Source organism: Mandrillus leucophaeus, unplaced genomic scaffold (assembly GCF_000951045.1).
Source record: "Mandrillus leucophaeus isolate KB7577 unplaced genomic scaffold, Mleu.le_1.0 Scaffold367, whole genome shotgun sequence".
NCBI lineage: Eukaryota > Metazoa > Chordata > Mammalia > Primates > Cercopithecidae > Mandrillus > Mandrillus leucophaeus.
In genome coordinates, this window is record NW_012103887.1 from 1,019,355 (window position 1) to 1,037,194 (window position 17,840).

At 38.1% G+C, this 17,840-nt stretch overlaps 1 protein-coding gene across 1 annotated transcript in view; it reads left to right on the forward strand.

Annotated features, from left to right (window-relative positions):
- EXO1 (exonuclease 1) overlaps window positions 1-17,840 on the forward strand; it is a 62,593-nt gene that overhangs the window by 12,752 nt on the left and 32,001 nt on the right. The window contains exons 4-11 of the mRNA XM_011990034.1: window positions 1,159-1,186; window positions 1,424-1,561; window positions 2,580-2,792; window positions 4,581-4,768; window positions 5,471-5,567; window positions 10,770-10,995; window positions 15,870-16,121; window positions 17,343-17,352. Coding sequence (XP_011845424.1) covers window positions 1,159-1,186; window positions 1,424-1,561; window positions 2,580-2,792; window positions 4,581-4,768; window positions 5,471-5,567; window positions 10,770-10,995; window positions 15,870-16,121; window positions 17,343-17,352 — 1,152 coding nt within the window. The remainder of the gene's footprint in view (window positions 1-1,158; window positions 1,187-1,423; window positions 1,562-2,579; window positions 2,793-4,580; window positions 4,769-5,470; window positions 5,568-10,769; window positions 10,996-15,869; window positions 16,122-17,342; window positions 17,353-17,840) is intronic.

Consider the following 17,840-nt stretch of genomic DNA (forward strand, 5'->3'; position numbering starts at 1 on the left):
GTGGAGTCAGCTTTTTCTAGCTTACAGTTCTGACATCCAGTTCCTGAGCTAAAATAGGCACTACAGTTCCGATTTTGGCTTTGTCATTTGAGTCTCTGGCTCTTTCTGTATGGGTGAAGCTAGAAGGAAAGGGTGGGATGCAGGAGAGAGAGAGTGTGATGTGTAGGGAAATGTGTGCTCTGTGTAGTCGGGAGAAGAGAGGCTGCATCGTGTGCGGAAGTAGAGGAGAAACCCTGATTGGACATAAATAGTGGTGTAAAAGGATGAGAGTAGGACTATTGCTGGACAAAAAAAGAAAAAAATGAGAAAAATAGCAAATTGCAAATTGTCACCAAAATTGATAGCAGCAGGATCTTGATACCTCTTTCCTCCTCTTTTTTTCTTCCCTTTTTTTTTTTTTTCCCCAAAGCCTCTCTTCAGGCCTTGGGAACCATTTTCCCATAATTTAGAACATGGAGGTTCCAGTTCCAACTGGCTAGATTTTGACACAGAGGCTATGATAGGGACTGTTTTTCTTAGCAAGGTTATTTTAAAAGTATTTTTTCATAATGCATTGGTTTAAATATAGTGCTGTAGTCTATAATATATATGTAAGATATATTATTAGGGGAGAGTTGTATTTGTGTGTATACATATACACACACGTGTATGTATTTTCCCCTAAGACATTGCTGAATATGGTCTATAATTTTATCAATACTCTGTCAGTACACTGATTTTCGTAGCCTGACAGGGCAACCTGTTATTTTTATGGGGAACATATATTCAAAACTCCAGACAAATGTATATTTTTGGAACATATAGCCATTCTTAAGATGGAAGCTTTCTATAATATAAAATAATTGGGCCAGGCACAATGGCTTAACTCTTACAATGCCAACACTTTGGGAAACTGAAGCGAGTGGATCACTTGTGTCTAGGAGTTTGAGACCAGCCTAGACAACATGGCAAAACCTTGTCTCCACAAAAAATACAAAAAAATTAGCTGGGCGTGGTGGCATGCACCTGTAGTCCCACCTACTGGGGAGGCTGAGGTGGGAAGCCCAGGAGGTCAAAGCTGCAGTGCGCCCTGCCGGCTGACACTACTGCACTCCAGCCTGGGTGACAGAGCCAGAACCTAGCTCCAAAAAATAACATAATTACTTGTGTAACTTGTAGGATTCTTTTTTCCTCTGGCTGTGTAGCAGTATTTCTTTTCTCCAAATTCTATAAATTGAGTTTTAAAAAAATGTCTTAGTGGCTATATAATTAGTTCAACATATACTGAAACTTATAGTAGAAAAACTCTACTTCAAAGGAAATGATTTCTCAAAGTAATATTAGCATGTGTGTGCTGAGGCTAGTCATAAAGTGGGTTTGAAACAGGAAGTTGTTTAGTACTTTCCAAATGCCGTGCTAGAGATTCACTTTGATTCTCTTCCAGGCTGCCCGGTCTCAGGGCGTAGATTGCCTCGTGGCTCCCTATGAAGCTGATGCGCAGTTGGCCTATCTTAACAAAGCGGGAATTGTACAAGCCATAATTACAGAGGACTCGGATCTCCTAGCTTTTGGCTGTAAAAAGGTACTCAACTCTGACTACTATGTATTACTTTTCTATGTAGATAGGAGTAGTGTAAATCAAGAAGCTGAAGTTTTTCCTGTCCAGGAAATTATTATAATTTATAATATTTACAATACTTACAAAGTTTTATAAAATAAATTATTTTAATAGAATATTTGCAACTGACATCTATTTTTATAATGTTAATAATTATTTAAAATGAAAAGAAGGGTTTTGCTGCTTGATGTTTGTGTACTCTGGATACTTTTTCAAAGTAAGCCCTTAAGGTTGGAGGGGTTTATTATTGTTTTATGCAAATTATTTAGTAGAATGTGGACCTATCAGTTTTATTTTTTAATAATAACAACATATGCTTTATATTTCTTGATTAGGTTAGGTATACTAACTTATGTACTAATGGGTTGCGATGCAGTTATTTAGAATTATGTATAAAACTATCTCATGGAAAACTTTAGGGGAGAATTAAGATACAAAACTACAGGATGTTCTCATTTTTGTTAATGCCTGTATTTATGACTAGAAGGGTGTCTATCAAAAGGTTAATTAATGCTAGGCTACAGTGATGAATGAGGGAATATGGATGACTTGTTTTCTTCCCGAATTTCTATATTTTCCAAATTTTCTACAATAAACATGTATTGTTTCAACAATAAGGAAAAAGATTACTGAAAAGGTACAAGTGACAGAGAAAGAGAAAATGTTTTTTGTATGCATTACTGTTTGATTATCATGTCAACCCTGTAACATAAGTAGGAAATAAAGAGATGCAAAAAGAGCTTTCTTTATACCAGAATTGTGGCAATTGAGTCCTGGCTGTATAGCCTTGTCTAGTTGTATCCTGTGCTTCAGCATAATTTATTTGTAAACTTTGTAGTCATCAGCCTCTCTATCTGTGTCTCCTCTCTTTCAGTGTTATGGTGAAGAACAAGAAAGATTTCTTAAAATTATTGCAATGGCTTAGATAATGACAAATAAAAGTGGCCCTTCTAGGTATTAACAATTTCCCTTCCTTTTGAAGGTGATTTTAAAGATGGACCAGTTTGGAAATGGACTTGAAATTGATCAAGCTCGGCTAGGAATGTGCAGACAACTTGGGGATATATTCACAGAAGAGAAGTTTCGTTACATGTGTATTCTTTCAGGCTGTGACTACCTTTCATCACTGCGTGGGATTGGATTGGCAAAAGCATGCAAAGTCCTAAGACTAGCCAATAATCCAGATATAGTAAAGGTAAGGGTGAATTGCTAAGTGTCATATTCAGTTTCTGAAGCATTTCCTTAATAAAATAATAAATCAGAATATGGATTTAAATATTCTGTTACGTGAATCACCTATATTACATTACTAAAAGGAGCAAATGACTGAGGCACTAGAACTTTGCTTTAGCAACTAACGTATATTGGGAAAATCATGTCTTCTGCAATTGGCAAAAAAGTAGTGAGTTTTAAAATAAAGACTAGTATAAAGAGTCTCAAGGGCAAAATATTATGGGGTAAAATTAAACTCAGAGTCTTTTGACTTCTGTGCTATAACTCTATAGTAGTGGTTCTCAAACTTTTTGGTCTCAAGATCCATTTACCCTCCTCAAGCTCTTTATGGTAATATTTTTTGTTTGTGTAGGTGATAGCTATTAATATTTACTGAATTAAAAATTAAAACAAATTTAAATGTTTATCAATACACTTAAACTTTATAATAAACTCATTACATGTTAGCATAAGTAGCATGCTTTTATGAAAAATAAAAATGATAAGAGAGAGGAATCATGCATTTATGCAAATCTCTTTAATGTGGCCTAATAGTAAGATAGATGTGTTTGTATGCAAGTTGAACATTCCTAATCCAAAAATCTGAAATGTTCAAAAATCCAAAACTTTTTGAGTCCTGGCATGGCAAGTGAAAAATTCCACATCTCATCTCATGTGAAGGCTACACAAAATTATTAAAAATACTGTATAAAGTTACCTTCAGTCTATGTGTGTAAAGCTTATATGAAACATAAATTGAGTTTTTTTTCCTTCACCCTCTTGCTGTCAGTGTGTAGAAATGTAAATGGATTTTATGTTTAGACTTGGGCCCCATCCCCAAGTTATCTCATAATGTGTATATGCAAATATTCCACAATCTGAAAAAATTCAAAATCTGAAATACTTCTGGTGCCAAGCATTTTGGATAATGTGTACCCAACCTGTATCTGCTGCCTCATTAAGTCTCATTTGATATCATGTGTCATATATCCTCTGGAAAATTCTGAGACTCTGGACATCACTACTTTGTAGTTTCTCTTAAAAAATAAACATCAAAGAAGCTCATTTTCCCCCTTGGATATTCTCTAAAGCCCTTGCAGTTTGCAGAGCAGAAATTCCATTTTTCTGTTTCCAAGAGTACAAGGCATGAGTCCTCAGGGCTAAGAGTGATGTAATATAATGGAAAGATCTCTAGGTTGGAAGACAGTGTCCCAAGTGGGAATAGGACCACATGCCTTAACTAGCCTGTGACTCCAGGATCCCTTTGGTTCTCTGGGTCTTCCCTTTTTCATCTATGAATTTACTGTGCAATGTTTAGGATCCTTTCCAGTTTTAAGCATCCGTGACTGTCACAGAAATCAGAATGTCAACTTGGTTTAAAAATGTGATCTCGGAATATTTGGATTTTTTTAAATTCTCAGGTTTTGGATGTTCTTTGTTTTTTCCTTTCTTGATAAAAAGGACTTTGAAGTTGAATGAATAATGTATCTCAGAGTTACACCTAGAAACACAAACTCGATGTATTATATAACTGTATGTTTTTATCCCTCAAATTAGTAATAGAAAAAACAAACAAAATACTAGTTATGAGACTTAGAATTTTAAGTGATACAACATGGTTGTGTTAGCTGGTGGAATTTTTTAACGTAGATGAAAGCAGTGAATGTTTCAATCCCTCTTCATGACCCTGTAATGTAAATCAGTCAGTCTTGAGGATAATATGTTCCCTGTTCTTTAGTTGCAGATAAAATATTTTTGCATGCATTGTTAGGTTATCAAGAAAATTGGACATTATCTCAAGATGAATATCACGGTACCAGAGGATTACATCAAAGGATTTATTCGGGCCAACAATACCTTCCTCTATCAGCTAGTTTTTGATCCCATCAAAAGGAAACTTATTCCTCTGAACGCCTATGAAGATGATGTTGATCCTGAAACACTAAGCTACGCTGGGCAGTATCCTTTCTGAACCAGAATGGTAGAATTTGAGTATTTTTCTTCAATATTTTTATGGTGATATTTTTTGTGAGGCCTTTAGTAAAAAGCTTGCACATTATTTTTTGCTTTTTTTTTTATAGTGAAATCTGTATATTGTTCATTTAAATTACCATGCTAGTAAAAATTTAGAACAACTTTTTGTTCATAAACCAAAGGCTCATCCGCTATGCATTCTCCTTAGACTGACTGACAGGAGCATACAGAGGGTCCGTCACTTACGGTACACATTCCAAAGGTGGCTCTTGAGAGGACCTCCTCGTGGCAAGCAAGCTCAACTTATCAGGAGGAGCATTCTGGGCATTTGAGTGCACCAGGAGAGGATGCCCTTCCCATAGCCACCGGCCATGTGCATGCAGGCTGATTCGGAGCCCTGAGTCACTTAGGTGGTGGCTAGGACTTTCCCCTCTGTTTCCCTTGAAAGAGAGGGAGTCAATGATGGCATGGGCCCTCATCAGAAGACACCAACTCCTGCAGGAACAGATAGAGACTAGCAAACTGTGTCTTTGCTTTCAGTGATGCTGATGCATAAAGTAAGGAGACTCCATTTAAGTCATAAACGTATGGATTTTCTGTGACAATAGACAACATTTTTCCATCTAAGTTTAGTATCATTTGGTTGGTTGTTAATAAATACCTTTGTCCTTAATCTTACTAACCTAGATATGTTGATGATTCCATAGCTCTTCAAATAGCACTTGGAAATAAAGATATAAATACTTTTGAACAGATCGATGACTACAATCCGGACACTGCTATGGTAACGTTTTGATGACCGCTCTATGAAAACACATTTTAGTTATGTCTCAAGAGCTGTGATGAAAGGCAAATCTTCATACACTAAAGCGTCTTTTAAGCGTTTCTATATCCAGGCTCTGTGCAGAGTGTACCTTAAAAGCAACTTGATCCTAGAGAAATTACATGTATTAGAGCATAGGGATAGTGGTTAATTTTTTAAAATTAAAGAAGTGACTGTTATTTATTATCAAACCCTTATCCTTGAGCATTTCTTTGACTCTACCAAGCATTTGATGCCTGTTTTTCTCATCTCACTCCGTTCAGCTTCTGTGGCATTTGGCTTTATTGAAGACCCAAACCTAGGAATGCTCGGGAGTTAAAGCTGTGTTTTCACTCATGCACAATTTAACAAATATTTAATGCATGCCCTGCTGTTTCTTTAAACAATTTGCTGTTTTCTTTTCTTTTTTTTTTTTTGAGACAGCATTTCACTCTTGTTGCTCAGGCTGGAGTGTGATCTCAGCTCACCACAACCTCCACCTCCCAGGTTCAAGCTATTCTGCCTCAGCCTCCCGAGTAGTTGGGATTACTGTCATGCACCACCACGCCCAGCTAATTTTGTATTTTTAGTAGAGTTGTGGTTTCTCTATTTTGCCCTGGCTGGTCTGGAACTCCCAACATCAGGTGATCCACCTGCCTTGGTCTCCCAAAGTGCTGGGATTACAGGCATGAACCTCCGCGCCTGGCCACAATTTGCTGTTTTCTTCTGCTTCTTCAGTATTGTATGTATTCCTTAAGATACTGTCTCCCATCATTCTCTTTCTCTTTGTATTCCTATTTATCCTCTGTTCTCTTTTCTGTTTACATTTCTTCCTTAGGTAAATCCATAGGGCTTTAATCCCATTTACGTGAAGAACTCACATCTCCATCTTTACTCCAGTCTCTTTCCTGTACACCAACCACAGAATTCTCTCACCGTCTCTTGCAGCTCTGATTTCCTCAAGTCTATTCATAGGCAAAACTAAACTCTACATGTTTTTAATCAACTTTTAATCACATTTCTCTTTTATGTTTCTACTTAGCACTTACTACTGTACAACATTATGCTTCTATTCTTTTCTGATTCTTTGCAATAGAATGGGGTCTTCATAAAGGCAGAACTTGGTGGTCCTCACTGCTGTATGATGTTTACTATGTTTATATGTTGAGTGAATGAGTGTCACCTATAGGTCTCACACCCGAAAACTTGGAAGTAAACTTTGGCTTCCATTTCGTTGCTACAACCTCTTGCCTCTTTGAGTTGTCCTTCTGGTTAACATTTGCTTCTTTCCGCAAGCTTCCAGTTTAATTCTTGCTCACTACTTTATCGCTTTACTAAACATTTATCAAGCACCGAAACAATGTAATTAGGTTAGCTAGGGTTCTGGAATATGAAGAATAAGAAGAAATATAGGAAAAGTAAGATCCTTGCCGGTCAAATGCCCATTGCCTAAATAGGAAGGAGATGTGATTCTATAGAGAGAAATGCAGTAAGTGCTATACTAAAGGTGTATTCTAGGCTCTGTGGAAACAAAAAGCATGTCCCTCACTCCACCTAAGTGACAAACATTTTCATAATAATAATGGCAAACATTTTCTGAGCATTTACTATGTTCCAGGTGCTCTTTTAAGCACCTTAGACATAGTAACTCATTTACTCTTCAGAAAGCCTCTGAAGTCCGCACCGTTCTCATTTTACGGAGGAGGAAACAGCTAGAAGACACTTAACTAATGTTTCCAGCTCACCATTTTAATAAATAGGGAAGCTGTGATTCCAAGCCAAGCTCTCTACTGTCTGCTCAAGGAGAAACTGATGTGTATCCTCAGTTTGCAAGGATTAGTAGAGTTTTTCAAGATGGGTGAGTGATTTCAGGCTAAAAAACAAAAAAAAGCAGTGTATGTAGAAAAAGTGATATATTAAGGGAATTCTTAGATTGTTCATTATGGATGGACTAAGAATGTCTTAGTGTTTACCATGTAAAGGAACCAGATCTTGAGAAAAAAAGAAGTAAGCCTGGAAAAGATGACCCCTAACAAACTGGTGATCCACTGAGCACTGAAAGTAACCATTACTGTAAGCGGAAATAAGCCAGGCCTACCAAGAGAGCACAAATCCATAACAACACTAAAAATGAACTTTATCAACTTCAGTTATGTAAACCTTCCACTCAGGTTGCCATTTCCCTATTTTCTCACCTTGCCCCATCTAATATGGTAGCCACTGGCCGTGTGTGGCTATTTAAATTTGTTAAAATTAAATAAAATTGCTATTTTAGTTCTTCAGTTAGAGTAGCCACCTTTCAAGTGCTTAGTGGCTAACACTGGACAACACAGAACTGTTCTATCAGTGCAGGAAATTCTGTTGAATTGTTTACTTCTATCATGTTTTTATATCTAGGGACTCTAATTGTCTGTTTTTTGAAGATTTGGATGTCATCTCTTACCTTTCTCTCAGAATATGATAATGTTTTGAGTTTTCTTCCACTCTCTGTAACTGCTGTGTACTTTTCTCCTCTGTTGATATTTCCTCCCTCATGGTGGAAACTTCTGTGCAGCCATATTCGAAGGGGCCCCGAAAAGCTCCTAGGGAGCGCTGTGTGAGTGAGTGGGGCTTCTGATGTTGGACTTCATTCTTGGGTAACGTGGTTGATAACACATTAGATTTGATTTATGAATTCTCCAATGTTGGAATGTTCTCTGCACAGTTACATTTTTCCAAAAAGAGATGTCTGCCAAGGGTGTCTAAACTTTGGCTGGCTGTATTTTGAGAGCAGGATAGGGAAAGTGAGTCGGGACAGGCCAGGAAAGGGTAGCATGCATGGTTCCTTGCCATTCAATATTTAGCCTTTTGTTTCATCTCTGTTTTCAGACAAATGAATCTCTCTACCTTCAGAAATGCCTGCTACAGAGTCTGTTACTCTTTGTGGGTTTCAATTGTTCTAGTTCTGAAGGCAAGTAGATGTTTGTTGACTTGGCTGTGTGGTCAGCTTGGAGATGGAGACAAGGGATCAAATAATCCTCTCTTTAGTGAGTTATCCCCCCACAAGGGGCTTCTGTAATTCCCAGGCTTTAATTCTCAAGCCTTTCTCCAGGTTTCTGTAGGTGGAATTGGCTTCTCTTTGATATTCTTTTCTGCCAACAAAGTCTTTTAATGTCTTCCATCTATATTCTCTCTTCACTGTGGTTTAGAAGTTACAGATTATCTCCTAATTTTATTGCAGATGAAGTTTATGTTTCTTATTCTTATTGTTTTGAGGAATGATTATGGAAAGAAGGAGACTGAAAAGTCCTATCTTTACACACCTGAACTATTGATAGTATTTGTCATTTCTTTCTTTTTTTTTTTTTTTTTTAATTTGAGGCAGGGTCTCTTTCTCTGTCCTCCAGGCTGGAGTGCATCAAAGCTCCTGGGCTCAAGCGATCTTCAGTAACTGGCATCAAGCCTCCTGAGTAGCTGCAACTGCAGGCACATGCCACTATGCCTGGCTGATTTTGTGTGTGTGTCTGTGGGGTCTTGCTATGTTGGCCAGGCTAGTCTTGAACTCCTGGCCTGAAGCAGTCATTCTGCCTTGGCCTCTAAAACTGCTGAGGTCACACATGTGGAGCCACCACACCTGGCCACAGCATTGTAATTTTTTTGTTTTTGAGTTGGAGTCTCGCTCTGTCACCCAGGCTGGAGCGCAGTGGCATGATTTTAGCTCACTGCAACCTCTGCCTCTGAGTTTCAAGTGATTCTCCTGCCTCAGACTCCCAAGTAGCTAGAATTACAAGCATGTGGCACCACGCCTGACTGATTTTTGTGTTTTCAGTAGAGATGGGATTTCACCATATTAGCCAGGCTGGTCTTGAACTGACCTCAGGTGATCCGCCCACCTCAGCCTCCCAAAGTGCTAGGATTACAAGTGTGAGCCACCACACCCAGCCTATAATTTCATTAAGAATGATTCTTAAGCTTTTCCTTTGTCTCAGAAACTCAAAAATAGTTGGGTATGTTGAGTATGTCCCATTACCAATGGCAATGTTACGGAACACTAAGATGGCCATCCTTCATCAGCTCAAATCCCTGTCAGATTTTTATCCTTCTCAGAGAAAGTTCTGTAGGAACCATAATTGTACACCAAATGAATTTTTTTAATCTAGAATTTATTTTTCCCAGTCTGGTTTTCTACTTGTCTATTTCTCTTTTATTTAGTAAAACCATCAGTGGGATCTAATGCCATGAGCCATACTGATAAAGCTATTTTTTTATATTCATTCCCTCAATTAAATTACCTTCCTTATTAATTCTCAAAGGGTATTCTGAATAATGTCATCTATTTTATTTATTTTTATTTTTCCCTTTCTTTAAGTGCAGGCTTAGATTAGATTCTGAGTTCATGTGGGATTTTTGTCAGGTGGGATTGTAATGTTTTTTTTATATCTTTGCTAATTTTTTCCCTTTCGCTGTCCTTCTCTATTAGAATATCATTGACATCCTCTTAGATCCTTGTCTTCCAAAATATGTAGTAATTGTGAATAACTTTTTTTTTTTTTTTTTTTGAAACGGAGTCTCCCTCTCGGCTCACTGCAACCTCCACCATCTGGGTTCAAGTGATTCTCCTGCCTCAGCCTCCCAAGTAGCTGGGATTAGAGGTGCGCGCCGCCACACCTGGCTAGTTTTTGTACTTTTAGTAGTGGCGGGGTTTCACACTGTTGGCCAGGCTGGTCTCAAGCTCCTGACCTCAAGTGATCTGCCTGCCTCGGCCTCCCAAAATGAAGGGATTGTAGGCATGAGCCACCGTGCCTGGCTGCTTTCCATTTTAAAGACACCTTTTTCCTGACCACGTTTCTTCAGTTGCAGTCTTATGTTTTGCACCATTTGTATTAGGAAGATGTTTATTTATTTGTTTGCTTTTAATCTTTTTTTCTACACCTGCTCGCGCTCTTGAGTTTTTTTTTTGAAATGAGCTAACAAAGTTGCTTGACTCTCATCAGAAGAAAAACAGGCCTAGGAATATAAGAAACATTTAATGGAAAAGTATAGGACCAGCAAAGTAGGAAATGTTATTCAAGGACAGCTGTTTCATCAACAGCTGTTCTTTTTAAGGGTAACTTAAGATGTTTATTTATAATTTATGTTGATACAGAATGAAATAAATTGATTATTTTCTTTCTGCAAATAACCTTTTTCCTTTTCCTTTTCTAGCCTGCTCATTCAAGAAGTCGTAGTTGGGATGACAAAACATGTCAAAAGTCAGCTAATGTTAGCAGCATTTGGCATAGGAATTACTCTCCCAGACCAGAGTCGGGTGTTGTTTCAGATGCCCCACGATTGAAGGAAAATCCGAGTACTGTGGGAGTGAAACGAGTGATTAGTACTAAAGGGTTAAATCTCCCAAGGAAATCATCCATTGTGAAAAGACCAAGAAGTGGTATGTATTTCAGTTTTGTAAAATGCTGGTGAATATCAGTCATATTTAAGAAATCATTGCCCAATGTAAAGTCGTGAAGATTTTCTCCTGTTTTCTTCTAGAAGTTTTATGGTTGTATTAGTCCATTTTCACCCTGCTGATAAAGACATACCTGAGACTGGGCAATTTACAATAGAAAGAGGTTTAATGGACGCACAGTTCCATGTGACTGGGGAGGCCTCACAATTATGGTGGAAGGTGAAAGGCACGTCTCACGTGGTGGCAAACGAGAAGTGAGAGCCCAGTGAAAGGGGTTTCCCCTCATAAAACCATCAGATCTCATGAGACTTATTCACTACCATGAGAACAGTATGGGGGAAACAGCCACTATGATTCAGTTACCTCCCACCAGGTCCCTCCCACAACACATAGGAATTATGGGAGATACAATTCAAGATGAGATTTGGGTGGGGACACAGCCAAGCATCATCATTAGTTTTAGCTCTTACATTTTACAGTTTTAGCCTGTGAGCCATTTTGAGTTAGTTTTTTTTTTAAATATGATGTGATGTAAGGATTATGGCTTTTTTTTTACCTTGTATATATGGCTGTCCATATATTGTTCCAGCAATATATGTTCCAGCACTCTTTGTTAAAAAGTTTTCCTTTCCCCGTTTAATTGCCTTGGCACATGTGTTTAAAATCAGCTGACCACATATATGTGGATCTTTTTCTGAACTCTGTTATTCTATACCATTGCTCTCCATACCTATCTTTACATCAGACAAACTTTTGATTACTGTGGCTTTATAGGAAATCTTGAAGTGGGACAGTGTAAGTCTCTTAAGTTTGTTTTCTTTTGAAAAGTTGTTTTGGCCATTCCATGTTTTTCACATTTCCATGTACATTTTAGAATTTAGCTTTTTAATTTCTATTAAAAAAAGGCCAGGCATAGTGGTTTGCACCTACTTAACTGCAACGTTTTGGGAGGCCAAGGCAGGTGGATTGCTTGAGCCCGGGAGTTCAGGACCAGGCTTGGCAACATACTGAGACCCTGTCTCTACAAAAAAAATTTTTAAGGCCGGGTGCAGTGGCTCACACCTATAATCTCAGCACTTTGGGAGGCCGAGGCAGGCAGATAACTTGAGATCAGGTGCTCCAAGACCAGCCTGGCCAACATGGCAAAACCCCATCTCTACTAAAAATACAAAAAATTAGCCAGGCATGGTGGCACACATCTGTAATCCCAGCTACTTGTGAGGCTGAGACAGGGGAATCACTTGAACCTGGAAGGCAGAGGAAATTAAGAAAGTTGTCAGCTGGTTATTCTCCAAAGCTGCAGCTTCCCTGCTCAAAGGGTCTTACTAGTTCAGAATACATTATCGTAAAACAAAAAATAAAAACAAAAGAAATTTTTTAAAAATTAGCCGAATATGGTGATGCGTGTCTGTAGTCCCGTCTATTTAGGAGGCTGAGGTGGGAGGATCACTTGAGCCTCTGAGTTCGAGGCTGCAGTGAGCCGTGGTCACATCACTGCGCCCCAGCCTGAGTGACAGAACAAGACACTGTCTCAAAACAGATAAAAAATAAAAATAAAAAGTCTATTGAGATTTAGTTGAATCCATACATCAATTTGGAGAAAGTTGACATTTTAACAATACTGAGTTTTCTGATTCATTCATTTAAGTCTTTAATGCTTTGTAGTTTTCATTGTACAGATCTTAACATATCTGTGGTCAAATTCATCTTTATATATCAGATTTTTGATGCTGCTGTAAGTAGTGTTTTCAGTTTTGTTTTCTAGTTGTTAATTGATAGTATATAGAAATACCGTTGATTTTTGTACATCAATCATATATTTGCAACCTTGCTCACATCACGTATTAGTTCTAGTATCTCTTTTGTGGAATATATAGGATTTTCTATATAAATGACTATGTCTCCTGTGAATAAGGACAATCTTGCTTCTCCTTTTCCAGTTTAAATACCTTTTATTTGTTTTTCTTAGTATAAGAATCTAAGCTTGTTTTCTTTTGAACTGCCTAATTTCAAGATTATACTGCCTGACTTCAGGATTTCCTATAAACCACAGTGTGTGATGTAACAGTGTGTCTGATGTAAAGATAGGTAAGGAGAGCTTTGGTGCAGAATAATAGAGTTCAGAAAAAGATCCACATATGTGGTCAGCTGATTTTGAACAGATATGCCAAGACAATTAAATGGGAAAAGGAAACTAGAATCTCTAGTACAATATTGAACAGAAGTGCTGAGAGTAATATACTAGGTATTGGGGAAACATGGGAATATTTTCACCATAGAGGATGTTTAACATGGAAAGAATGATTATAATTGCTTCCTTCTCTCTTAACTTCCTTCCCTCAGACATCTACATCAGTGAACGAAATAGCAACAATTAAAGACTTGCAGATTTTAATTCATGCTTTTATTTTTCAAATTTAAATATAGATTATACATATTCAGCTGAAATATCCTGATTCCTTATGAACCTAAATGATTTTCATGATAATTATCTCTGAACCTTTGTTTCTTCATATGAAATAAAAGGTTTTTGTGTATGTTATATAAGATAATATATACTTGTTATAGAAGAAGTACATTGTACATATATGTTCTTTCCTTCCTTCCTTCCTCCCTCCCTCCCTCCCTCCCTTCCTCCCTTCCTTCCTTCCTTCCTTCCTTCCTTCCTTCCTCCCTTCTTTCAACAGAGTGTGGCCTGTGTCACCCAGGCTGGAGTGCAGTGGCGTGTTCTCAGCTCACTGCAGCCTCCACCTCCTGGGCTCAAGGAATTCTCTACCTCAGCCTCCCGAGTAGCTGGGATACAAGCGTCCACCACCACACCTGGCTAATTTTTGTATTTTTAGTAGAGATGGGGTTTCACCATGTTGGCCAGGCTGGTCTTGAACTCCTGACATCATGATCCACCTGCCTCGGCCTTCCAAAGTGCTGGGAATGCGGGTGTGAGCCACTGCACCTGGCCTGTACATGTTCTTTCATTTTCTTCTGCTACGATCAAGATATGCTGTCCAATAGCTCACTATCAGCAAGTTTACAAGTTCTTTATGTCAGACTAAGTCTGCTTTTTTGTAACTACAACTTATCAATAGGTTTTATCCCCTTTCTACACTCACAAACACAAAAACAAAACAAAAGAACTAGAGCAAGTTTAATTCCTATTTTATGTACCAGCCCCTCAGATGATTTAAAGATAGCCATTGTGACCCTCCTAAATTTCTCTTCCAGGCTATTATGTTCCTTGGACATTCAGGTTGTGCTCTGGATATAATACAGGTTTTTAATAATAGCATAATTGTTAAAGTGAGTATGATTATTGAAATGTGGTCTGCTTACCACAGAATAAATATTTAGAATTGTGGCACTATTTCAGTCCTGTGCTTGTATTATTGCAAACTAAGATTGCATTCACATTCTTGCAATCTGGCATTTTGCTGGAATTTGCTGAGTTGATAATTGATATTTGCCAGTTGCTGTTAAGCCAGGTCTAGTTACATTTTAAACTTAATGTGGGTTAACTCATTCCTCTTACAATAATCTTAATTCATTTTAGTTCATTGTTCTGCCTGTTGATTTTTTTTGTTTGAATCTTTGTATTTTCTAACAAATGGGTATTATCTATGTCATCTGGAAATTGATGAGTCTAAAAGTTCTGGTTGCAGTATGTCTGCTTTTATAATGTTTAACTGAATCAGAGCAAGTACAGAAATCTGGAGCATATGAGACAGACTTTCTTTTGACTGACAGTTGCCAGTAGTAGTCTTCCAGGCCTGCGCAACTTGCTGCAAATCCCCAAAACTAATATACAGTAGATAGTGCTTTGCATCGTCTGCTAGGATGATGCGAGAGACACTCAAGTGTCTTGCCAAATTCAAGACATGCTTAACTTACGGAGTCCCCAAACAGCTATGCTAATAACCTTACTGAGAAAAAAAAAATGAGGTTAATCTGGTGTGGCTTCTGAAAGCCTTGTTGGGGAGCCTGGAACACTTGTTTTTCTTCTTCTGCAAGGACTTACAATTCCCTGCATAATAAACAGATTTCACTTTTGCCAGGAATCAACATCTAATTTGCTGATACAGCTTTTCAAAAATCTGTGCTTTAAAAATATGAGACATCTTGTTTCTGGTATTTTGGTAGCCCCAACCTATCTTATCAACTTCACAAAGCTTACGGTAGTGTGCACTTACACCTCTGTGGAGAAGAAGCTGTACAGACTCAGAATCAGTCAAAGTGATTCAAAGAACCTTAGTGCTGACTCTATGTACTTACCTATCTCAGACTTTAAACTTTTGTTATTAGTCTTATGATTTATTTTAGTACCACAGAATATATTTGACACACAGCAATCTTCTTGGGCCTCATAATGAAGTAATGAGGATCAGAGCTACAGCACAAATTACTTAGGACTATTTGACAGTCACAATGTACATCAAAACCCAGAACACATAAACCATATGTATCAATAGCTGCTGGTTTTATTGGAACATTTTAACAATTGATCATTAACCATATATTTACATATAAATTTTCCTGGAGAATTTTTTATATTCAAAATTAGACCCTTAGTATAATGAATACATCGCCACACAGGATTGATTATGCTCTGAAATTTTGATTTGGGTAATTTTAACATGAAATCGTATAAACAACTGATATTAAACTAATGTGTGAAATTATAAAACAGAGCTAAGGGAATTTTTTTGAATCATCCTTATCCTTATGTTTTCTTTTATGAGGCATCGTTTTTTTTAAAAAAATAAGTCCTTATTTTTAGGACAATGTGATGTAGACTGAAGTTAAGGCCAAATCTCTAAGTACATGTGAAACAAAGATTTACAGATAATTTTGTTTTTATTTAGAAGAGTTGTCAGAAGATGACCTGTTGAGTCAGTATTCTCCTTCATTTACAAAGAAGACCAAGAGAAATAGCTCTGAAGGCGATAAATCATTGAGTTCTTCTGAAGTGTTTGTGCCTGACCTGGTAGATGGACCTACTAACACAAAGAGCGTAAGCACTCCACCTAGGACGAGAAATAAATTCGCAACATTTTTACAAAGGAAAAATGAAGAAAGTGGTGCAGTTGTGGTTCCAGGGACCAGAAGCAGGTATAGTTATATCTCCAGAATGTTGATTGTCTGTTGTATTATGTACTCTGTTGGTATTTATTTTGTCTTTTTTAAAAATTAATTTATTATACGTTAAGTTCTGGGGTACATATGCAGAACGTGCAGTTTTGTTGCATGGGTATACATATGCCATGGTGGTTTGCTGCACCCATCAGCTCGTCACCTACATTAGGTATTTCTCCCAATGTTATCCCTCCCCTAGCCCTCCATCCCCCGACAGGCCGGGATGTGTGATGTTCCCCTCCCTGTGTCCATGTGTTCTCATTGTTCAACTCCCACTTATAAATGAGAACATGCAGTGTTTGGTTTTCTGTTCATGTGTTAGTTTGCTGAGAATGATGGTTTCCAGCTTCATCCACGTCCCTGCAAAGGACATGAACTCATCCTTTTTTATGACTGCATAGTATTCCATGGTGTATATGTGCCACATTTTCTGTATCCAGTCTATCACTGATGGGCATTTGGGTTGGTTCCAAGTCTTTGCTATTGTAAATAGTGATGCAATAAACATACGTGTGCATGTGTCTTTATAGCAGCATGATTTATAATCCTTTGGGTACATGCCCACTAATGGGATTGCTGGGTCAAATGATATTTCTAGTTCTAGATCCTTGAGGAGTTGCCACACTGTCTTCCACAATGGTTGAACTAATAGTGTACACTCCCACCAACAGTGTAAAAGCATTCCTATTTCTCCACATCCTCTCCAGCATCTGTTGTTTCCTGACTTTTTAATGATTCCCATTGTAACTGGCGTGAGATGGTATCTCATTATGGTTTTGATTGGCATTTCTCTAGTGACCAGTGATGATGAGCCTTGAATAAACATTGAGTCTAGAGGCAAGCAGGTATAGAACCTGCCTTAATCTGATTACAGTTTTATCATGTATTGTCTTAGTTCTGACATAAACCCCTTTAACTTCTAGTACTTTTGTAATCTCTCTGTACAGAATCAGAATAAAAGAGGATTGTAGCCCCTATTATTAATTTGGCATTACAGACATTCTGTTTTTGGCGGAGTTCCCTTCCCCCTCCTTTTTTTTCTACTTTTTTTGTTTCTTTGAGGGCTTAATACAATTTTGCAAAGTATTTTCAGAAATACATTCTAATGTAGACGACTGGAACTGTAATATTAATTGAGAACCTGATACCATGCCAGGTGCTATAGTTCACAAATGAGAAAGACAGTTTTTGTTTTCCAGAAGCTTGTAGTTCAGTTGGAAAAATAAATACATAAACAAAAATCTCTCCATACAGTATGGTGAGTACAGAGATAAAGGCATGAATATAGTGTTTTGAGGGCATTCAAGGGGCATCTAATGCTGGGGCAGCGGTTGGAAAGGGTGAGAGGGAAGGGATGAGTGTTGGGTGTCCCTGCCTGGGTTTAAATGACAGGTGAAGCAGGCAAAGACCAGCGCCAAGTGCCTTCCCAGTAGAGTCAGACGGCTTGAGGAAAGGTGTAAAGATGGGGAGCAGCATGGGACCCAGGACAACTCCTTGCTGTCCATCAGTGCTGTGATGACCTCTGCCAGAATTCAAACTGGGGAAAGGTGGGTGGTGAAAGGGGCAGAAATAGGCAGGAGACCATTCACTGAAGGCTTGTATGCCAATGTGGGAACTTTTAGTCTTCTTTAGAGGCGATAGAAACATTGAGAGGGTCGCCGGGCACGGTGGCTCACGCCTATAATCCCAGCACTTTGGGA